The following is a 24,216-nucleotide window of genomic DNA, read 5'->3' on the forward strand; positions in this document are numbered from 1 at the left end:
AGAAACGAGCTCCTGAGGCACGGCGGATTCCCGTGCTCCTCTCCCGGCTCCTTCCCCCCCCCCCCGCTGGGCCTTTCATCTCCCCAACATTTTAGGATCTCCTTTTATCCTCCAGACAGGAAGTCCACGAGGAGGTGGAGGGGGCAGGAGACCCGGCGGGGAGGGATGGGGGAGCCAGCCAGCCTAGGGGAGCGCGAGGGCGGCGGAAGGAGGAGGCTGAGGCGAGCCTAACATCCCCAAACGCTCGGCGCGCGCACCGCCCCCACCTCAACTCTCTCGCGCCCCCCATCCCCCCTCCTCTCCTGCTGACGGCCGCCTCTTTTCTCCCCCGGCTTGCCCTCCCCGCGCCTCATTTCCTCGCCAGCCGGGCTAGAGGATGGATGGTGGAGGGGAGTCGCCGCCGCCGCCGCCGCCGCCCTTCTAAGCGAAGGAGGCCCTGCGCGGTCCCTTCCCGCGGCCAAAAGGGACCCGAGTCGCCCGCTCGCTTGGGCTGGGCAGTCCGGAGGCCAGCCGATCGGCCGGCCGGCTCCTGCATCCTCATCAGCGGCAGCAGCAGCAGCCTCGAAAACCTCGCGTCCCGCGGCTAAGCGGGAGGTCCGCGGGGGCGCCCCTGCATAGCGGGCCTGGAGTGGCCCGCCTTCCTTCCCGCCGGACCCTGAAGGAGAAGGCGACGAGGGGGGGGCGTTTTCGTCTCCCGCCCTCGACCTCCCCAGGACTGGCGACCTGCTTCGGCAGGGGCCGCATGCGGAGGAATGCGGAGGATGGCGCCGGCGCTGGCGCTCTGCAAAGGCCGGCGCACGCGGTTGCCGGTGGGCGCCAGCGCGTTGGGCTTCCTGGTGCTCTACTGGCTGTACGTCTTCCCGGTCTACCGGGTGCCGGACGAGAAGGAGATCGTGCCCGAGGTGCTCCGGCATCAGGGCAAAGCTTGGCGGAGGAACCTGAGCGCCGCGGCCGAGTTCAGGTGAGCGCGCCTCGCCTTCTCCCGCGGGAAGGGGCGCGTCTCGGTGGGCAGCCGGGAGACGGGGCCGGCGGGGACCGTCCATTCGACCACGCGGGGGGCTAGTCCTTATTGAACACGCCCCCTGGCCGGTGTGCGGCGCGCTCGCTCGGAGCCAGACAAAGAGGCTGAGTTCCGCAGTGGCGTTTGAATGGCACCGCCGGTTTGGATGGTTTAGACGCGCGTCTCTTTGTCGTGGAAACGGGGGGCGCCCGCTTTAGGAGGATCTAGCCCCCTCTTTTAAAACCCGTCACCCCCTTTCGGAAGGAGCCAGCGAGCCGGATTTTTAAAAAGTGTCGTTGCAGATAAAATGCAGGGAGGATGAAGGTCTCCTTATCCTTACCAAGGCTAAAGACCTTTTCTTTATGGCCGGTTGCATATAAGCCTTCTCAGGTCACACCCATCCCAGTTAAATATGACACCGACAACGGTGGTGGATTTGAACGGGGGGAGTTCACTTAAGTTGAAGGTAAAAATTGCTGGTGATCTGAATGCATGGATTAAGCACCATTAGTGCAAAGGTGCGGGTTACCTTCATGAGATGCGCCCAGTGGTGGGTTTTTTTTTTCTCTTCAAAATGCAGCTCGACTTTCTTTGTTTTGCCTTGAAGACGTTTCGCTTCTTCAGTCCCAAAAGGCTTTTTTTGAAAAGGCAGCTGGACTTTCCTTGTTTTCCCTTAAGGATCTCATCCAAAACACTTCTTCCGTTCTTCTGAAAAAGCTTCTTGGGTGAGAAGCAGAGCATCCTCCAGGAAAAAACAAAGAAAGTCCAGCTGCCTTTTCAAAAAAGCATCTTTGGGGAAAATGACGACCTGGATGACTGAAAATCTCCATAGACATTTAAGGAGGTTCAGGTGTTCTGCAAGAAGACTTGCACAAGATTGCAGGCAGTTCCCGCTTCGACTTTTAAAGTGTTCTCTTAGTCTGACCCAGTTAAACAGTTAAAATCTCATTTCCTTTTGGAGAGCTAAATTAGCAGTGTCTTCTGACAGTGAAAAGCTGTGCTTAGACAGCATGCTTTGTGCTTTCTTTTTAAAGAAAGGTTGCCTCGGCAATTCTTTTTGTGCGTTAAGCAATGTACCATTTAGATCAGAGGTCCCCAATCTTTTGGGCAGTTTTTTTTCCCAGGGACCTGAGAGGGTGTGGTTTTGTGTGCTGCCTGCGTGACGCGGATAGGGCTTTTTTGCTTGTTTGTGTGGACCGGTTGCTGGCATGCTGCAGCCCGGCACTGGTCCACAGACCGGGGATTGGGGACCCCTGATTTAGATTACTGGTTTAGCTGGTGAGATATAAACACCCATTTTTTTCAGAAGAGAATTTCTGTAACTCAGGGTTGAGTTGCGGAGTTCTGGGTGTTTTCTGAGCTTGATTGATTGTTTGCTTGCCGACTTAATGACACTGCAATGACTTAATGACACTGAGCTCAGAGGGAACTGAGGAGGTCCACAAATATATTTTTCCTGGCATTCTTTCCACACTCTTTACAATCCTGAACACTTAGGATCAAGTCCGTGTTGAACAGAAAGATGCAGAAATCTAGATCTAGAGACAAATATTTAATTTAGATTAGTGGATTGACCCTTTTCTGAGCAAAATATATTGAATCATAAATTAAGCAAATAGGCTGATTTCAGACAGAGTGCTAATTCCTATCCCACTCATTCCCCCCCCCCTTTTTTTAAAAAAACCATTTTAAAATTTCTTATGCATTGTATACTTTCTCGCACAATGTAGTTTCTTACACATTGTGCTCACAAATCCCTACAGTCTGGCTTATCCAATTTATCCTATTCTGTGAATGCAGGTATAAAATCTTTCATTGACTTGATTAAGCTTCCACTCTAATGATATGATTGATGTTTAGGGTTAAAAAGAGTTCAGCCAAATGCTGACTGAAATCACTGCATTTCACTTTTTTCTGCTGTTAATTTATATAGGACAATGTCTATGGAGATTCTCAGTCATCCAGGTCATGGTTGTCCCAAACGTGCTTTTTTTCAGGAGGCAACTGGACTTACCTCGTTTTTCTTTGAAGATGTTTTATTTTGCATCCAAGAAGCTTCTTCAGCTCTGACTGGATGGTGGGAAATGGAAGGATTCGTATTCCTTGCAGACAGCTGGTCATTAGCCTTCTTTTAGAGAATAGTTGAGGTCATAAGGAAAGCATATAAGGAACGACTGCTGGAATTGAGTATGTCTAGTTTAATAAAGAGAAGGATGAGGGGGGACATGATAGCAGTCTTCCAATATCTCAGGGGCTGCCCCAAAAAAGAGGGAGTTAAGCTCTTCTCCAAAGCACCTGAAGGCAGGACAAGAAGCAACAGATGGAAACTAATTAAAGAGAGAAGCAACCTAGAACTAAGGAGAAACTTCCTGACAGTTGGGAACAATTAACCAGTGGAACAACCTGCCTCCAGAAGTGGTGAATGCTCCAACACTGGAAATTTTTAAGAGACTGGACAGCGATTTGTCTGAAATGGTACAGGGTTTCTGGCCTGAGCAGGGGGTTGGACTAGATGACCTCCAAGGTCCCTTCCAACTTTATTGTTACTATTATTACTTGGAAGTTTGTCTGTGCCCTCAGAGTCACCTGAGCACAATCTGTGCTTAGACTCTAGCATGAGAATGTACCGGTAGTTGTAAAATTATTATATAACACACAGCTACTAACACATTTGCATCTGTCTCTATGGCTGATTGTCCACATGAAGACATGTTTGCTTTTGAATACAGCTTTTTCTTTTCATGTATTCAAGGTAGAAGATGTGTTTGGGGACAATTACCCCTCTGTGTAGCTTATACAGGTATCCCTCAATTTACAACCACAATTGAGCCCAAAATTTCTGTTGCTAAGTGAAACATTTGTTAAGTGAATTTTGTCCTCTTTTACAACCTCTCTTGTCAGAATTTTTAAGTGAATCACTGCAGTTGTTAAGTTAGTAACACGGTTGTTAAGTGAATCTGGCTTTCCCATTGACTTTGCTTGTCAAAAGGTCACAAAAGGGGATCACATGCAACCTGGGACACGGCAACCATCATAAATATGAACCAGTTGCCAAGCATCTCAGTTTTGATCGCGCGACCACAGGGATGCTGCAACGGTTGCAAGTGTGAAAAACAGTCATAGGTCACTTTTCCCACTGCTGTTGTAATTTCAAACAGTCACTAAATACCTCTATCGTGCTAGTTGTAGTATGCATTGCAGTTTTCCCTGGATTAATATTTTTCATTGTAAACTTTTACGTAGGAAACATGTCTCTGATGGCACTGGAGTAGAAACAAGGTGCACAGAGCAGACTTCACAAATAAGTGTGCATTTATGAAAAATGAGTAGATTTAAGCGTTGGCTCGTTCAATGAATTTTGCTGCCTTGCCTTTTAATAACGGTTCCCACGTTTTTCACTAAAGAAAATAAATAGTGAAAATAGCCTTTGGGCCTATGCTGAATGATTGGAAACTTAGAAATTGTGATGTAGGACAGAGGTCCCCAACCTCTTGGGCACCGGGGACCGGTTCCGTGAAGACAGGTTTTTCCACGGACCGGAGGGGGCGTGGTTTTGTTTGCTGCTTGCATCCCACAGATGGGGCTTTGTTTGTGCGGCCCGGTTCCTGGCATGCCACAGACCAGGGTTGGGGACCCTGATGTAGGAGATGGGCAGGCAGAGCCCGAGGTTGGGGTCAAACGCATCATCAGTTTGGAATCGCCATGCTCCCACAAGAGACCTGAGTCCAGCTGCCTCCCCCCCCCATTAATTCCATTGACTCTTATCTCCCACCAATTTCTCTTGACTTTTAGTAGTTCAGATTCTTGTCTATAGGTAACATGAAATAATCTCGTGGTACTTTTGAACTCTTATCTCGTTGCTTTGTTCCCTGCGCCTGACGCCTTTTGGGTAACAAAAACAAATGTGCCGGTTCCCCAAAAAAAGGAATTTCCAAGAAAGAAACTGACCCCAGTCTTTTTATATTTGAAACCATGCTTACTGAAGATTTTCATTGAGGATTTTTACATAGATCAGAGATAAACATGAAAATGTACAATGAAAATTTAAAAAGAAAAAAAAGTGTGCAGAAAGCAATCTAATAAGAGGAAGAAAAAATTCTTCCAATCTTCTTTGCAGCAGTTACAAATGATCTTTCCTCTCTCCCTCTCAGATTGCATGACAAGAGATTTCTTCTACCCCACATTCAACCTTTTGTTTCGATTAGCAAATCCAGAAACCATTTCAATTTTTTGTATTTTCAGCAAAAAGGTCCATAAAGGTCCATTAGCCATTTCTGGTAATGTTGCCATTTTTATAATCCACTGCCATATGTACTATCCATTGTCCTCCATTGTCGGTATTTAAGTATATCTCTCATTGTTATGCCTATAATAATGCTGGAATTATCCTATATAAAATCAGCCATCCATAAGTCTTTTCCAATTGGCTACTTGTATGCCCCAATAAAAACAGTTATGGTTTTACCCTAATATTAAACTTTAAAGAAATCATGCATATTTCCAACCATTGGGCTTTCCAAAAGGAATTGTCGAGTGGAAATAATGTAAAGATCATGGAACTGGCATTTTCATCGAGAAAGTGTTTTGCTTGCCTCAGCATATAGTCATAGCTGCCCTGCTTCCAATTCCCAGCAAAAACCCACCCCAAAGCAAACAATAGGTTTGCTTAATGATCACGGCATTCATTTAACAACCGCTCCAAAAGTGGTCATCACGTAGTGACCTGCTTTACAATTGTCATGACTTTTGACCATAAATTGCCAGGCTCCGTTACTATTGTAATTCAAAGATCACCTGTAATAAAACCCTGAGATTCATCAATTGCTTAAATCCCCATCCCTGACCCAAATTCAAAAGATGAGAATGATGAAGTGTGTTTGTGTCTTTGTGATACTTGCCTACGTTGGGCTACTCATTTTTAATGCTATTGTCCAGTAAACCAGTTTTGCTCATGCAAGTCCTCTTAACTTAACAAGGTGGGACCTATCTTTCTTATAAATAATGAAAGAGTATTTTTATCACTCATTTGTTTTCCTTGAATCAAGGAACAGAAACTCCTTTGAGCTTTTTTTTCCTACAAAGGAAGAGGAAGTAAAGTTCTCAACTGTGTGATTTTTGCATTTTTGTTAAGAACAAATTGGCTGAGAAAGCTGTACCAGATCTGTGTACAGAAAAATAGTACATTCCGTTGTAAAAGGGGATGTAACTTTTAGTGAACTGTGATGTAAATATCTTTACAGTATTACTTATGCTCAGTGTTGGGATGTGCACTAGACTGGGCCATATATTTATATCGGACAAGATAATTTCAGTCAAAATTTCATTTTTATCAAGATAGAGAGGCCAGTCAATTTACGTAAATGCTTGGATCTCCATGAAGCTCCGACTTCTGAAAAGTTTCTTGGGAGATTAGGACTCTGCCAAATGAGGCAAACCAAAATCAAACCAGATTTATAAAATATATTTGAAGGTGGTGGCATCTCTCCTCTTTTTTTTCTTCTACTATGCCTCTAAGACAGTGGTTCTCAACCTTTCTAATGCCGTGACCCCATAATACAGTTCCCCATGTTGTGGTGACCCCCAAGTGGGTGTGGCCACCAATAAGAGGGAGTAGGACAGCTAGGGAAAAGGGAAAAAATGGCGGACAGTGTGGTTTGGTGACCCCCGTGAAATGGTCATTCGACCCCAAATGGGCTCCCGACCCACAGGTTGAGAACCACTGCTCTAAGAAGTAGGCTGAGCTAAAAGAAATGAGTTTCCATTCCTAAGGCAGGCTAGAACCCACAGCCTCCCAGCTTCTAAATTAGCTATTTAACCAATGTACAAAACTGGCTGTCCAGTTTAATTGTGAGGTGAAGCAGGTTGGTAAATAGAAAGCTGGCTGGACATTCAAAAGAATTGGATGGTTCAGGACTAGTTGAGATTATGGAAATTGTGAATTGTGAGAGAGATAAAGGAAGACCTGGGTATGGGTTCAAGAGATGCTTGAAGGTTTGGAAAAGGCAGTAATGCTGAGTAAGATGGAAGGAAAGAGAGGGAGAGGACAACCAGCAACCTAGTGGATGGGACTGAGTTATGATGGTGATGAGTCCACCATTGAGAGACATGAAAGACCAGGTTAGGGACAGATCATCTTGGAGAATATCTGTGCGGTCACTAGGAGTCAAAAATGGCTTGATGGCACATAGTGAACCAAGATTAGGGATGGCGATGGCAAACTTTGTCTCTTGCTGGAGAAATTGGACTTAGCTGGACAAGGAAATGAGTTTGTGATTCAAAGAAGAAAAGAGCTTTTTCACAGGGAAATAAAGCAGATTGGACAATGTACTGGGTTGGCCTCCATCTGGAAAAATCAGTACTGGATTGGAATATTTATTAGGAAACGGTTCATTAAGACAGGCGGGCGAATTCTTGTATGCCCCTAATACTTGTTGCCATCCAACTAAAGAAAGAAAAGAGGGAATTTAACCACCCCCCCCCATTGGATTATGTGAGACATCAAAAGCATTGTTGTGCTGAACATGGATAGATGTTTTTGTAAATGGAATCGTGTTAGCAAAGAATATACTTTTAGAATTAATTTTTATTAATCCATGTTCTACAGATTAAAAGCAATTCAAATGGGGGGGGGGCAGAGAAGAACGGAAATAAAGAGCTGAGTAAATAAGGCAGAAAGAATGAAGACATGGTTCTTACACGTGGTTTGTGCTGTGAATGTTTTTAAAATGCAAATCGCTGCAACTGTGTGTCAGTGATAAAGACTTCCTTCAGCTTAGTTGCTTTACCTGCCACCAGGACTGCAAAATGTCATGGAAAAATCCCTCTTTAAGCTGCTTTCAAAATAAAATCCTTAATTGCTCTCTTCTCCCTTTCGCTAAAAGTTTCCCTCCTCCTCCTCCTTCCTCTTCTCCTTCCTCTTCTCCTTCCTCTTCTCCTTCCTCTTCTTCTTCTTCTTCTTCTTCTTCTTCTTCTTCTTCTTCTTCTTCTTCTTCTTCTTCTTCTTCTTCTTCTTCTTCTTCTTCTTCTTCTTCTTCTTCCTTCTCCTCCTCCTCCTTCTTCTTCTTTCCTCCTCCTCCATCATCATCATCATTCCATTTTGGTTGAAAATTTCCCTGTGCATGTTGAAGCCTGGCACAAATACACCTGAAATGTTCCTTTGCTGCAGACTAGGGGGGCAGGGATTCTGAAGAAATGATCCAAGGAAACACTGGCCCCTGATCATCTTAAATGTTCTCCTTTATACCTGTTCTGGTTGGGGTCCTGCGTAAAAGGAAGCGCTCGGAGTTGGAAGCAATCCCATAGACCAGTGTTTCTCAACCTTGACCATTTTAAGGCATGTGGACTTCAACTCCCAGAATTCCACAGCCAGCATTGCTGGCTGTGGAATTCTGGGAGTTGAAGTCCACATGCCTTAAAATGGTCAAGGTTGAGAAACACTGCCATAGACTCATCCTAACCAGCACAGAAAAGGGAGAAATTATGAGTTTTATTGATCTTTACACAGGGTCGTAAAAAGGGAGGAGTGGGGTTTTTTTTTAATACTATCATATCATTACCTCTAGTACCAGCTCATGCATTTCTCTGGAATCATTTGATGGCCACTGTTGGAGATTTCCTGAATTGGAAAAACCTTTACTGTATTCCAAACTACCAAGCCTGGTATGTGCAGTAAATATTTGGATAAGCAGGAGGAGGGAAATGTTGGAATATTCATGAGCAGGAAGAGTCATGGGGTAACTCAGTCAGCCAGTGTGAGAAAAGTGCTACTGAGTCTGTGCAAAAAAGGTATTGAGTTAGGAGCTGGATTTTCAGTCTCAGGTCTGTCTCTGTATCTCTCTGTAAGAAGTCTTCATTGTGCTATGTTGTTGTAAAGAAGAATGTATGGTATTGTAAATATTTTGATATGAATATAAAGGTTATTTGAATCAGCTAAATGCAGTCAACTGGTATTTTTACCAACAGAGAAATTAAAATTCTCTAACAGGAAATATTGCATAACTACATTCATACCCAATGCTTATCCTCTTTACTAAATAAATCTGGCTTTTCACAATACCTCAAGGGTAAATCAGATCTGTACAAAATACTAACCTATAAAAATAGACCAACCTTTGCATATGATCATTCCTTGACTTGGTTACTTGAATCTAAGCACTGTCTTGCAATATTTAGATGCAGGGAGGAGGGCAGCTCACCCCCAACAATCTGAGTCCTCATTAAACTAAATTAAACCAAAACTAAAAATCAACCATTGAAGTCAGTGGGTCTTTCTTTCATGAAATGCTTTTGAGAGATTAAATTATCAGGAACTATTTTCTGCCCTATATTATTTCAAGGTTGGATCATTTTGCAGTTCTCCCCTCTTTTCTTCTAAGTCAGTCAGCCCCAGGGTCCAAATTTTTGCTTGTGAATCTCCCTCTTCTGTATTATTTTTATTACCTCCAGGTGCTTCAATGCAATCCAATTTTTAGCAAACATATGGTGCTAAGAAGGCTTAGAACAGGGGTATGCTGGCTCAGGAATTCTGGGAGTTGAAGTCCACGAGTCCTAAAAGAGCCAAGGTTGCCTACCCCTGGCTTAGAAGCAACGAGAAAAAGAAAGAAGTGAAGGATTTATCAGCTGCATGATGACGATAAAATCACCTCCTTAGTCACAGATGGCAGGAACTGGCCAAGGTCACTGTAGGCTTCTCTTCCAAGTTGCTTAGAGTTCTAGGACCCAACCTCTAGAATTATTTTAGATCAGGGGGTCTTCAAACTCGGCCCTTTTATGACTCATGGACTTCAACTCCCAGAATTCCTCAGCCAGCGTGCCTGGCTGAGGAATTCTGGGAGTTGAAGTCCATGAGTCACAAAAGGGCCGAGTTTGAAGACCCCCTGTTTTAGATGAAAGCAGAATGAGTAACAAGCAGTTCTCCTCTGCGTTTCTCATAAAAAGCAATGCTCTGTTCTCCAGGGTCACTTTTATTTACCAGGAGGCTTCAGTTTCATATATCTCATCTCAAAATGGAGGCTGAACTGCTGCCCAATCCTTTATCAGGAAGTGAGTCAATCTGCCCAGATGGACGCTAAGAATGGTGTAGGGCAGGGGTGTCCAACCTTCGCAACTTTAAGACATGTGGACTTCAACTCCCAGAATTCCATCTAGGTGGACTCTGGAAGTATAAAGGGGATGCTGCAATTGGCTCCCATTATAACATCCATACATGCCTGGGCAATGTTGGGCAGCTAAAGGCGATCTCAAGGTTGCAGAAGTTCAGGGACCTCTAGATCAGCACTTCTCAACCTTAGCAACTTTAAGATGTGAGGAGGTCAATTCTCAGAATTCCCCAGTCAGCATCTTAAAGGTGCTGAGATTGAGGAACACTGCTTTACCAATAAAGGAGAATATTTGTAGTACAGGTTGAAAGGAGGGGTCCTCGTCACTCTCTGAGCTTGGTCGTTTTCTTGTAGATCAGTGGTTCTCAACCTTTTTAATGCCGCGACCCCCCAACCGGTCGTAAGTCGAGGACTAAACAACCGGTCGTAAGTCGAGGACTTTCCCTGCCTGGGAGCGCTGCGCATGCGTGGTGCCGCCCCCTGCGCCAGCGGAGGCGTAGCTGGCAAGGGGCAGAGACGGAGCAGGCTGACCACCGGCTGGGCCACCAGCTGGCCCAGACCAAGGGAGGTAAGGCACCCGCCGGGCCCCACGCGCGCCAGCAACCCTCCTTGCGCCCATCGGCCTCCCACCTCCCACCCCTGGCCCTCTTTTACTTACGTTTTTAGTAGTTGCTCAGCAGGGAGGGGTGGAAAGTTCCAGACAGCTCGCCTTCGCTGCAGACAACTTGCAGCACCATTTGCAGATTGGGACTTTTGGCGGGCTCAGCAGGGCAGAGACAGTTGGACAATTCCTATTGGCTTTTGAAAGCCAATAGAATTAGACTCTATTCAAGGGAGTCTATTCTATTGGCTTTCAAAAGCCAATAGAATAAAAGGGAGTAGCACAGCTAAGGAAAAGGGGGGAAAAATGGTGGACTGCATTGTTTGGCAACCCCCGTGAAATGGTCGTTCGACCCCAAATGGGGTCCCGACCCACAGGTTGAGAACCACTGTTGTAGATGTTTCATAACCCAAACTGCTAGCACTGATGATGTTACCTAGTTTGGGTCATGAAACGTCTGCAAGAAAACAAACAGGCTCAGAGAGCACCAAGGATCCCTCAAACACTGCTTTAAATCAGAGGTCCCCAACTTTTTGGGCACCAGGAGCCAGTTCCGTGGAGAGAGGCTTTTCCGCGGACCAGAGGGGGCGTGGTTTGGTGTGCTGCCTACATCCCGCGGATGGGGCTTTGCTTGTTTGTGGTGGACCGGTTGCTGGCATGCCGCAGCCCGGTACTGGTCCACAGACTGGGGATTGGGGACCCCTGCTTTAAATGACAAAACACTTCAGAGGCAGAAGTAACTCCTGACAGTCCTGGAAGGATGGATTAGTTTTAGTGTCCGTGGACTATCCTAGAAAAAGAACATATCTGGATCTTGATCCTACCACCAGCTTTGGGTTGAGGATTTGCCTGATTGTGCTCTAGAAAGCTTACCAATGCCTCTTATCATAATGTCTACCATGGTTGCTTTACCTTCTCTCCTTTCTCTTTCTATTAGGAAACTTCTCAAAGACTGTTGCGATCCGAGCCATCTCGTTGCAATGACGAAACAAAATTCGCCAGTGGGAAAGAGCGTCTGGTACGATGGCGAATTTCTGTACTACTTCACAATCGACAACGAAACCTTCTCACTCTTTCCAGAGGTTAGTGACGAGGCTATGCTGGGCGAGGTCAGTTTGCTCTTCCCAGCATGCTCTGTGCACATGTAAGGAGGGCTTGTTGAACACATCACTGTTGTCAAGATTGCACATCGTGGTTTATTTAATGTCTCCCCTATTTCTTCTTTTCTTTAGACTAGCCAACCCCAAGTTCCGCAGCCGTTCTTCGTATGTTTTGGTCTCCAGGCCTTTGATCGTCTTAGTTGCTCTTCTCTGATTTTTTTCCAAACTCTCAACATCTTTTTTGTAATATGGTGACCAAAATTGGCTGCAGTATTCGAGGTGTGGTCTTACTAGGGCTTTGTAAAGCGGTACTTGTGTGATCTTGATTCTATGCCTCTGTTTATACAACCCAGGATTGTGTTAGTTTTTTTGGTTGCTGCTGCTGCACACTGCTGGCTCTTAGTCAAGTGATTGTCTACTAGGACTCCAAGGTCCCTCTCACAGTTACTGTTTTTGAGCCAGGTCTCACCCAATCTGTATTTGTTCGTTTGGATTTTCCTTCCTCAGTGTAAGACTTTGCTTTTCTCCACACTGAAACTCATTTTGTTGGATAGGACCCATTGTTCAAGTTTGTCAAGATCTTTTTGGATCCTGAGTTTGTTTTCTAGGGTGTTGGCTACTCTTGCCAGTTTAGTGTCATCTGCAAATTTGATGAGTTCCCCTTCAATTCCCTTGTCTAAGTCATTTATGAAAATATTGAAGAGTACTGGGCCTAAGACGGAACCTTGTACCCCACTGCATACTTCTCTCCATGTGGATGTAGGGCCATTGAGGACTACTCGTTGAGTATGGCTTGTCAGCCAACTACAGATCCATCTGGTGGTGATGTTGTCTATTCCACCTTTTTCTAGCTTACCAAGGAGTAGGTTGTGGTCCACTTTGTCAGATGCTTTACTGAAATCTAGGTATACTGCATCCACTGCGTTTTGCTGGTCTACTAGTTTGATCACTTTAAGAATGAGGGAAGATTGGTTTGGCATGATCTGTTTTTAACAAACCCATGCTGGCTGCTAATTATGACTTTGTTTGCTTCTAGTTGTTCACAGATCTGTTTTTTTATTATCTTTCCTAGGATCTTCCCAGGTATTGATGTTAAACTGATTAGTCTGTAGTTTCCTGGCTCCGTTTTTTCCCCTTTCTTGAAGATGGGGACCACATCAGCCCTTTTCCAATCCTCGGATACTTCCCCGATGCTCCAGGATTTGTGAAAGATGTGGTGCAATGGTTCTGAGATAACATCTGCCAACCCTTTCAGAACTCTGGGATATAATCTTTTAAGTCCTGGTGATTTATATTTGTCAAGGTTGGATAGGTGTTCTTTTACCATTTTCTTGCTTATTTTGATTTTTGTTTCTAGTATGTCTTTTGCAGTGGGTTTTTTTGGTCTGTTGGACTATGTTTTTTTTGTGTGTGTGTGTGAAGACTAACGCACAGTATGAGTTAAGCAGCTCTGCTTTCTCCCTGTTGCCTGTAATTTCCTAGCTCCCTTTCCTTATTTCATTTTCTAAAATGAAAAAGTAGATTAAAACCTGCCGCTGACAAATAACACCCATTCATACACCATCCCACTATAAATAGGTATTTCAGGGGAAAATAAATATTGCTTTCCAAAATTGCTCAGGAGTTTTGTGTTCTTTTTCTAAAAACAACACCTATTTTTGAAAGTTTCAAATGATGTAGTATGAATTTCAAAGAATGGTAGCTTTATCGACCTAATGTTTAGTATATTTCTTCCTGGATAAAGAGCCTTCTTGAAAAATTATGTCTGCCATTGCTGTCGGGCTGATTTTTACCTGCTTTTAAACTCAGGGTCACTCCAGCTGATCTTAACACTGCATTCCACCATGCCTCTACAACAGGAGTGTCAAACTTGCAACGTCACGTGATGTGTTGCGATGTATCGCGACTTTTTTTCCATTGCCGGCAATGGGGTGGGCGCGGTTTCGCTATGATGCATCCGGCCCGCGGATTGGCAGTTTGACACCCCTGCTCTACGGAGACCACAATAAAACTGAGTCAACGGCAACTTGATAGTACATAATCAGGATTAATGTGTAAACTTAATCCAAATTTTTGAAGGGAGGACTTTGGGGGAAAGTGTCTTGCTTACAGTTGGGCAGAGAAGGAAATATTAAAAGGGCAGGAAAATATATTTCCTCCAAGGATCTTAAAGAGGCAGGAAAGCATGCCCAGTTTTTCTTGATAGCCCCAGGTCTCCCTCCCCCAAGCAGAAGCCAGCTCTCTACAAATGCAGATGCAGACCATTCAGAAAAGTTGGAGCTAGAAGCCTAGGAAGACAAAGATACCTAAAATCTGCATACCCCACGCAAACTCTAAGAGTCATTAGCCTCAGCACCAGGGAAGCAGGATATGACCTTTGGGACACAATAGGATTAACCTATCACGATCAGAATACCAGAAAAGCACACTCAGACTCAGGTCAAAGTTCATGCCACAGGAACAGGAAGCAACTCCAAACAAAAGGCTTCAGGGGGTATAAAAATCCACTCCCCACGTGTGCTCAGCCCTTTTTTTTCTCTCCTCTTTCCTGCCAGAGCCATCTTTTCTGTCTGGCTCTTCAATAAACTGCAGTCTTCTTTCTAAAGCAGTCGCCATGTTTATCCCCGGCTTGGATGAATCATGATGAAGACTTTTCTTTCAACACAGTGCTACTAGCAGCTTTCTGGCCAGGAAAAATCATGACTGTCTCATGCTTTCACAACTTGCAGCTGGAAAGCATGAGACAGCTGGAAAGCATGAGAAAGGCTGAAAGCAGCATCCTTCAGAGCTAAATCAAACAGTCAACAAAGGGTCCCACGTGCAGTTGTTTAAAAGACATGGAAGAACCAATTTCCATACTTAACATGTCTCCAGCTATACTGTCTATTGTGGCCGTCACATTGTTTAACTCTTGTCACCGGGTTGTAAGTACCTTTTGCGATGTCTGTCATAACTTTAAATGACCACTAAGTGACCAGTTGTAATTCAAGACCTACTTGGAACGACTGTCTATCTCAAAGGTGTTTATTTTTAAAGGCAACTTGACTGTTTTTTTTCCTTGAGGAAGAAGACGTTTCCCTTTTCATACAAAAAGCTTCATCAGTTCTGCCAGGATGGTGGGAGCTATGGAGGGATTATTCTGACAGGATGGGGGGGGGTGTTGGAAGGATCGTATTTCTTTACAGTCATCTGGTTGTTAGCATTCTCCCTGAGAGCTAGCTCTTGAGGCCACTTGAGGATTTATTGTGCCCTCAGTCCGCGTTCTGGATAGAGAGGACCATTGGGTTGAAAGAGGGATGAAAGAGGCCATTTGTGTTAACATTGAGCAGCCCTGTCTCAACAGAGGGGGAAGGATAAGACCCCACCTACCTCCTGTCTACAACGCAGCCCTTGCAGCAGTGTCCAAAAAGACTCCACCACCATTTGCATCCTGATACAGATGACCCTGAGGGCACAAATAAAGCCCCAAGTGGCCTCAAGAGCTCTCAGGGAGAGTGCTAACAACCAGATAATTGCAAAGAAATAAGATCCTATAGATCAGTGGTTCTCAACCTTTTTAATGCTGCGACCCCCCAACCGGTCGTAAGTCGAGGATTACTCAATCGGTCGTAAGTCGAGGACTACTCAACTGGTGCAGCACCGTTTGCAGAATGGGACTTTTGGCGGGCTCAGCAGGGCAGAGATAGCCTGGACAATTCCTATTGGCTTTTGAAAGCCAATAGAATTAGACTCTATTCAAGAGAGTCTATTCTATTGGCTTTCAAAAGCCAATAGAATAAAAGGGAGTAGCACAGCTAAGGAAAAGGGGAAAAAAATGGCGGACTGCGTTGTTTGGTGACCCCCGTGAAATGGTCATTCGACCCCAAATGGGGTCCCGACCCACAGGTTGAGAACCACTGCTATAGATAGATGGATAGACAGACGGACAGACATTTATAGATATAGATAATATAGCTGCTGTTCAGTAAATATATATATATTGGAACCATAGTTCAGAGAGAGCGAGCATGTGCTCTGCACAGGAAAGATCTTAGTATAATCTATGGGTCCCTGGTTAAGGGGCCTGGGAAAAATCTTAGCTAAGAGATTAGAAGATTATGTTGTATGGAGCACACAAAGCTAGAATTAAAGTATGAAATTGTGCGTCTTGGGAAAAGAAAGAAGAGTGGTTTTCTTTCAGATTTGGCAAATTTAAGATGTGTGGACATCAATTCCCAGAATTGCTGGATAGGGAATTGATGTCTTAACACATCTTAACAGCTGCCAAGTTTGAAAAACACTGCATTAAGATCATCGAATGAATGTGACTGAAGGAGAACAAACAATAGAAAGCATTATTTCTAAAGCATATCATTTATCCCTAGAATTCATTATCAAATGCAGTAATAGCCACTATGTTGGGTGGCTTTAAAGCAGGGGTCTTCAAACTTGGCCCTTTTGTGACTTGTGGACTTCAACTCCCAGAATTCCTTAGCCAGGAATGCTGGCTGAGGAATTCTGGGAGTTGAAGCCCACAAGTCATAAAAGGGCCAAGTTTGAAGACCCCTGCTTTAAAGGGAGATTAGTTAAACTCATGGTGGACAGGTGTGTTGACAGCTATCAATCTTGAACATTAAATGTTATTTCTGAGTTGGAGCAGCATGTTGACAAGAACAAAGCAGAAAACACTGATAGAAACATCATTTTTGTTACCATAAAGCAGTGTTTCTCAACCTTGACAATTTTAAGGCATGTGGACTTCAACTCCCAGAATTCCACAGCCAGCAATGCTGGCTGTGGAATTCTGGGAGTTGAAGTCCACATGCCTTAAAATTGTCAAGGTTGAGAAACACTGCCATAAAGGAACAGAAAGAGCTTAGCAAATCATGTTGGGCTTATCAGAGTCAAATATATTAGTTGTTTTTCTTCTGTTTAAACAGGAGGGAATGATAGAGAAAACAGCAGGCAACTGAAGCTTTAACATCTGAAAAATAAATTTATGGCCCCAATTACAGTACACAGTAGTTTGAAGATACATGGTACTTGAGACTTATGAACAATTTATTTATAGACAGATTATATATGGATAATTATAATGAAATATGCTTGAAACGTTTGTAATACTAGATGGATGGATGGATGGATGGATGCAGTTATAGATACACACCTGTAGTATTGCATTTTTCCATTACTGTTTTTAGTTTTTTTTTTTTAAATCTCTGTCCATTTTTTTTTAAATAAAACATTTCAGGGTATACCCGTAGCAATTTTTCAGCATTTCAGAACATTTTCTTTGAGATGTGTCTTAGCTTTCTTCAAGGGATGTGAGCTTTTCAGCCTGAAAATATTTTATTTTACATTTAAAATCGTTCCATCCCATTATTTAAAATAAATAGTTCTATCCCCTTATTCAGTCACAGTCTGAAAGCATCTAACAAATACAAAATAAAGGTATATCTTGTAAAATTGATCCATAAATGCGACAGAAATCGTCACTCACTTGTATGAGGAATGGGTGACTTCTGTAGCTTTCTAAATTAATAGTCTGAGTGGAGTAGAACAGAATAACAAGAGTTGGAAGGGACCTTGGAGGTCTTCTTGTCCAACCCCCTGCTGAAGCAGGAAACCTTATAACGGGGGTCTTCAAACTTGTTCCTTTTATGACTTGTGGACTTCAACTCCCAGAATTCCTCAGCCAGGCATGCTGGCTGAGGAATTCTGGGAGTTGAAGTCCACCAGTCATAAAAGGGACAGGTTTGAAGACCCCTGCCCTATAACATTTCAAACAAACAGTTGTCCAATCTCTTCTTAGAAACCTCCAGTGATGGAGCACCCACAACTTCTGAAGGCAAGCAGGGCCTTTGATGGGGATTGCTGGGAACTGTGATTAGGAAACACATAGAAGATTGCCTACATCTGCCATACAAGAAGAATAGACCTCTCAAATCTCTTCTCCACATTTGGCTAGTCGCCTTCTCAGTGGTTGCAAGCTCAGGTCTACTACAGTGTATTGAGTTGATATTTAAGTATAGTTTAACTCACTACATGTAGTTTTTCTGTTATGCCACAAGTTCAGCTGTTTTCCTGCTACTGGGAAAAAGGAAAGCAATCATGTAAAATGTTTGTATCCAGCTGCAAGTGTCACCTTTCTCATTGCCTCTAAAGTGGCATCCTGTGCTGTGCAATCCATGAGATTTATTTTCTGACCTTCAAAGGCCCCTTGTAGTTCAAATCCTACTCTGGTTATGGTTTTAGGAAACGCAGAGGTTCAGAAACCCATAGAAAATGTAAAAATATAAGCAGTGCCCTTCTGGATCACATCTGTCCCATCTAATCCAGAAGTTCACAACTGCACAAGGAGCCTTCTGGTCTCCCAAGAGATGTTCTTATAGCCTTTGATCCCAGGACTTCTTGAACTGGACTGAATTGGTCCAATCAACTACAATTCATCTTGTGTTGATGAATTCCAAAGTTTAATCGCTCGTAAGGTAGATACAAAGCGTGTCTCTTGAAGACCCAAAGTCTGTTCTCCAGCAATATTGGGCTCCCTCAACCCTTCTAAAAAACACCAGATGCATTGCTTCTTTTTCCAGGTTTGATTGTGGCTCCTGTTTTCTCTTGCCAGGAGATTCCATTCCAGCGGCCATTGAAGAGATGTTCTGTGGTGGGCAACAGTGGCATTCTGAAGAACAGCCGCTGCGGCAAGCAGATCAATCAAGCGGACTTTGTCATGAGGTAAAAGCCGCCATTTTGGCTACACTTGCCTCTCTTCCCTTCGCTGTTTTTTTGAAGTATAGGGAACCTTTTTTCAGGTAGAATTACAGGTAGTCCTCAACTTACAACCATTCCGTCTGGTAAACTCACAAAATTCGTTTTTCTCATCATGTACATGTATACATGACCCGAACTAGACTGTTGCTTCTCTGTGTCATATAATATATGTGGGTATATGCATAATTCTGTATTTATTTATTTATTTTTGTCATATTTATGTAGCGTATATCAGAGGTGGTGACCCTTTGAGAGCTGTATGCAATGAAATTTCATTTTAATGTATGCCAATTAGTGTACATTCAAGGTGACAATAAAGTTATTGTTCTATTCTGTTCTATTCCATTCTGTTCCATTCCATTCCATTCCATTCCAATGCATTCTATTCTATTCCATTCCATTCCAATGCATTCTATTGAGTGACTGTTCAAAGTTACAAGGGCACTGGAAAAAAGGATTTCAGACAATAACCCTTCCCATCACCTCTGATCCAACTCTTTTTTATTGGACATACCAAAGATTGATATGCAGACCAATGTGTACTGTCATCATTTCCATATTATATCACTGTTTCAACCTCCTTAGTGTTTATCTTCCATATAGTAACTTGTTCTCAGACCTATCTCGGTCTATCAAAGGCTAAATGCAGATTTTTCTGTGTTCAAGACATGTGCGGTAATACTGCACTATTATCATCTCCTTGTCCATGTCCAGTTAAACAAGTAGTCCTGTCTTACTGAATGCTTGTTCAGTGACTGTTTGAAGTTATGACAGTGCTGAAAAAGTTGGTTTATGACCGCTTCTTAAATTTGCAGCTGTTGCAGTGTGCCCATGATCACACGATCACCCTTTGGGTGCTTCACAACGGGCATGTGTTTATGATGTTTATAGCATCCTGCAGTCATATGGTTGCCATGTATGAGTTTCAGTTGCTGGTTTCTGACGAGCAGAGTCAATAGAGAAGCCAGCAGTGAAACTGCAAGTTGTGGTCATGCGATGTGGCATTTAATGACCTGTGATGATTTGCTTAACAGCCACAACAGAAGTGATGTCACAAGTCCAGTGCCGCGACATGGCTTTTCACTTAACATTAGAGTTACCAGTCCCAGCTGAGGCAGTAGGTTTACTTGCCTCAGTGGGAAAAACCTTTTTCTCAATAGATTTTTGACTTGGAAGAAATACATGAATATTAATGAAAGAGAATATTAGTAGCTCGGAGTTGAAATGAGGGGTCCTTGGTGCTCTCTGAGCTTGCTTGTTTTCTTGCAAACGTTTCATTACCCAACTAGATAACATCATCAGTGCTAGTAAGGAGTGTGGTTTGCTGTCAGTTTTGTATTCTAGGGGCTTGCCTGTCAGTGTTGGTGGGGGCAGATTCTTTGATTGGGCTGTTGGCTGTTGGCTTCTTTAGCAGTTTCTTGATTGGGGTTTTGTTTACCTGATTGTTAGTCTGATGTTAACCTTGGAGTTAATCTATGCTGATCTGGGTGCTGATTGCTGATGGAGCGATGCTTGGGTCTTTTTGTTCCTTTTTGCGCTGTGATGGTCCCTTTTCCATAGTCTAATGATGTAACCTATTTTGGGTAGGTTACATCTGCAAGAAAACAAGCAAGCTCAGAGAGCACCAATGACCCCTCAAATACACTAATGCACATAAGTATAATGTATTATAATATGCCTTTCTTTTTCTTCCTTTCAGATGTAATCTTGCTCCACTAGGCAATGCATACAGCAATGATGTAGGATCAAAAACTCAACTGGTAACTGCAAATCCCAGCATAATTAATAACAGGTAAGGAGCGAATTGTCTGTTTCTTCTTCAGTTCCTAGGCCGAATAAGAAGGAAAAAGAGGCATTTTAAAGTCAGAATGTTGTGAGCAGAATTGTCTTTCTAGCAGCCTGTATACAATCAACCACAATCTTATAGGGCAGTGGTTCTCAACCTTTTTAATGCCGCAACCCCCAACCGGTCGTAAGTTGAGGACTACTCAACTGGTGCAGCACCGTTTGCAGAATGGGACTTTTGGCAGGCTCAGCAGGGCAGAGACAACCTGTACAATTCCTATTGGCTTTTGAAAGCCAATAGAATTAGACTCTATTCAAGAGAGCCTATTCTATTGGCTTTCAAAAGCCAATAGAATAAAAGGGAGTAGCACAGCTAAGGAAAAGGGGGAAAAAAATGGCGGACGGCGTTGTTTGGCGACCCCCGTGAAATGGTCGTTCGACCCCAAATGGGGTCCTGACCCACAGGTTGAGAACCATTGTTATAGGGTATGTTAAGAAATGAAATGACTCATCTGTCATCTCAGCTGATTTGAAATTGGTTTGCATCAACATGCTTCAAAAAAAGAGGGGTGAATACTGGAATATGATAGTCAGAGCCAATTATGTGGACTCAACGTGGGTCAAAAGCTCACATGATTCCCAGTTTTGGTATTTAAAAGGGAAATTTTTAGCCCTTGAACTTGTGCTTGAAACATGTAACATTTCAGGAGCCAAACATGTGGCTAAATAAGATATCTATAAATGAGGCCCGAGTCTCAACTCTGTATGAAGTTTCTCCTACTGAGAAGTACAAGCAGGGGGAAAAAATGTAATTTGCACATTACTAGATCAGTGGTCCCAAACCTTTCCAGCTCTGTGGACCTGCAATGGTGGGGGAGGGGGGATGGTTTCGCTCATGCACCCACCTTGCACAAATGGAGCTTCATGCACTTGCCTGCTGCTTGCACAACCCGGTTCCCAAGCGGCCACAGCCTGGTACCAGGCCATGGCCTAGAGCATTGGTGGTAAACCTATGGCACGCGTGCCAGAGGTGGCACTCAGAACTCTCTCTGTGGGCACACACGCCATTGCCCCAGCCCCGCCTCCCCCTATGGCCCCCTCCTCACCAGCAGCCCCCCCTGGAGGAGAGTCGCCCTCGAGCACGGCCCGCATGGAGCAGCACAGCCAAGGACATGGCAGCTGGGCAGTAGGGACAAGATTCCACCCTTGCGCCCCGTCGTGCGTAGTTGATGCTGCGGGGTGCGGTCAGAAGGTGTGGCCGCTATGGCGCTGCTGGGATGCCTGGATGATCTGCGGTGGGCTGTGGAGGTGGTGGGTGGCCTTGCGGGGGGTGGGGATGGGATGGGGGCAGGGCAGGGGGATGGGGCAGAGTGGGGGCAGGGAGGGGGCGGGTTTTGGGCACTCAGTCTCTAAAAGGTTCGCCATCACTGGTCTAGGAATTGGGGACCCCTGCTATATACTGTATACAATACTAGATGCATTTGCCTCTCTGAATTCTGAAATAATTTCCCTGTCTAAACAAACAAGAGTTCAAAATAGCCAAATTAACTATCCAAAACAGGAGTGAAATACAATGAAGTAGCTGAAATTCTGGAGTTCTACACACTGAAACTGACTCATGCTTAGATTCTTCTTTTCAAAACAACCCACCTGGAGCTATCGTTTATACTCACAGTGTGTTATCTTTGTGTAAGAAGTGAAGTCATCGTCTATATTTGTAAACTTTCATTTCATGTCTGTGCATATTTTGGTTAAAGTGTTTGGGAGATTACATGTCCCTTGTTTTATTATTGTCTGGAATCTGGGGGGGGGGGTGTTTCAGCATCAGCATCTAAAAATTATGCAAACGGCCTGGGTGTGATTTTTCAAAAGCCTCACGGCTTTGGCAAGCTGGCAGACAGAGAACCAAGATTTATTCCCTGCAGAAAGATTTATGTTCACCTCCCATACAGCAGAATGTGAGCAGTTTCCTTCAGAATTCAAAGGAATCCCCGTGGATTTTACTCCGTAATTCATTGCTGACTAGAGGGCAGGGGTAGGCAACCTTGGCTCTTTTATGACTCATGGACTTCAACTCCCAGAAATTCTGGGACTTGAAGTCCACGAGTCATGAAGGGGCCAAAGTTCCCCCATGATGGCTCAGGAATTCTGGGAGTTGAAGTCCACGAGTCATAAAAGAGCCAAGGTTGCTTACCCCCGCTATAAGGGATGGTGCTCATCTCCATTTCAAGGGCTATGGAGCCAGCGCTGTCCGAAGACATTTTCATGGTCATTAGGTCAGCATGACATTACGGAGTACTGTTACCTTCCCACCAAAGTGGTATCTATTTATCTACTCGCATTTGCATCCTTTTGAGCTGTTAGGTTGGCAGGAGCTGGGGCAAGGACGGGGGTTCACCCCTTCGCATGACGCTAGGGTCTCGAACTTTGGGCTGTTGGCTTTCCAACTGAGAAGCCCAGTAATTTAAGCACTGATCCACTGCGCCGCTCCGAATTCAAATACCCTGCAAAATCTTGAGCTGCTAAGCTACAGGACAGGTTGAAACCCACCAGATCTAATGCAAGAGGAGATGGGACTGGTGCCAGCACTGCCAAATGTGGGCTGCACCTGAAATCCTCAAAATAGCCAGCCCATTCTTTGCATTGCCCAATCGGTCGTCTACCTGTAGTTGTAAGCATGGAGCTCACTACCAAACAAAGACTTGGAGAAGGAATTTAAAGGTCAATAATGTGTGAATGAACCCTTACAATATATTAAAAAGAGATTATATGGCAGTGGTTCTCAACCTTTTTATAGCCGTGACCCCGGTTCTCAACCTTTTTATAGCCGTGACCCCGGTCGTAAGTCGAGGACTACCGGCCCAGGAGCGCCGCGCATGCGTGGTGCCTCCCCCTGCGCCGGCTGAGGCATAACCGCCAAGGGGCGGCGGTAGGCAGGCCCGGGCGCTCCCGGGCGGCTGTGGCAGGCAGAGCGACCACCGGCTGGGCCACCAGCTGGCCCAGCCCAAGGCAGGTATGGCACCCGCCGGGCCCCATGCGCGCCAGCAACCCTCCCTGCACCCGCCGCTGCCCCGCTAGGCTTACCTTGGCTGCCGCCCATTCCACTGCTATCATGTCCCCCCTCGTCCTTCTCTTCATTAAACTAGACATACCCAATTCCAGCAACCATTCCTTATATGTTTTAGCCTCCAGTCCCCTGATCATCTTTGTTGCTCTGCACTTTTTCTAGAGTCTCAACATCTTTTTTACATCGTGGTGACCAAAACTGGATGCAGTATTCCAAGTGTGGCCTTACCAAGGCATTGTAAATGGTATTAATACTTCACGTGATCTTGATTCTATCCCTCTGTTAATGCAGCCTAGCACTGTGTTGGCTTTTTTGGCAGCTGCAGCACACTGCTGGCTCATATTTTAGTGATTGTCCACTAGGACGCCGAGATCCCTCTCATAGTTACTACTACATACCTGACATACCAGGAGATGGGCTGGGCTCTGCTTCTTTCCACATTCACCTGGCATGTTGTTATCTTCTAAGATCCTCTACTTGAGTCTGTTGGTTTTATATTTAGGCACTCCAACCCTTAACGTATCCAGGGTCCTCCAAATAATATAAGGGAGAGTCAGATCCTTCAGCCAGATCCTCGTTTAATCGATGGTCTCCTTCCTTCATCGTTTAATTCAGCTTTGTGCCCTTAAAGATGTTTGTTCTTGACCTAAAGCAGTTTGTTCTTGCTATGAAGCCATAAATTATGTAAATTAATTTGGAATGATTTTAAAAATGCAAATTAAAGCAAAGCTAGTCCTTTCTTGGATCTGTTCATTCTTTCTCCTCTCCTCAGCTGTTTTTTTTTTTTTTTTTCAGGCTGTCTTGGAAATACCATC

The 24,216-nt window shown here is 44.4% G+C and overlaps 1 protein-coding gene across 1 annotated transcript in view; it reads left to right on the top strand.

Annotated features, from left to right (window-relative positions):
- The first annotated feature begins 292 nt into the window (after positions 1-292).
- ST8SIA1 (ST8 alpha-N-acetyl-neuraminide alpha-2,8-sialyltransferase 1) overlaps positions 293-24,216 on the top strand; it is a 33,569-nt gene continuing 9,645 nt past the window's right edge. The window contains exons 1-4 of the mRNA XM_039347368.1: positions 293-961; positions 11,637-11,781; positions 18,404-18,513; positions 20,249-20,341. Of these exons, the coding sequence (XP_039203302.1) occupies positions 753-961; positions 11,637-11,781; positions 18,404-18,513; positions 20,249-20,341 (557 nt within the window). The 5' untranslated portion in view covers positions 293-752. The remainder of the gene's footprint in view (positions 962-11,636; positions 11,782-18,403; positions 18,514-20,248; positions 20,342-24,216) is intronic.

This window comes from Crotalus tigris, unplaced genomic scaffold (assembly GCF_016545835.1).
Source record: "Crotalus tigris isolate CLP2741 ecotype Arizona unplaced genomic scaffold, ASM1654583v1 scf7180000018068.1947079, whole genome shotgun sequence".
Lineage (NCBI taxonomy): Eukaryota > Metazoa > Chordata > Lepidosauria > Squamata > Viperidae > Crotalus > Crotalus tigris.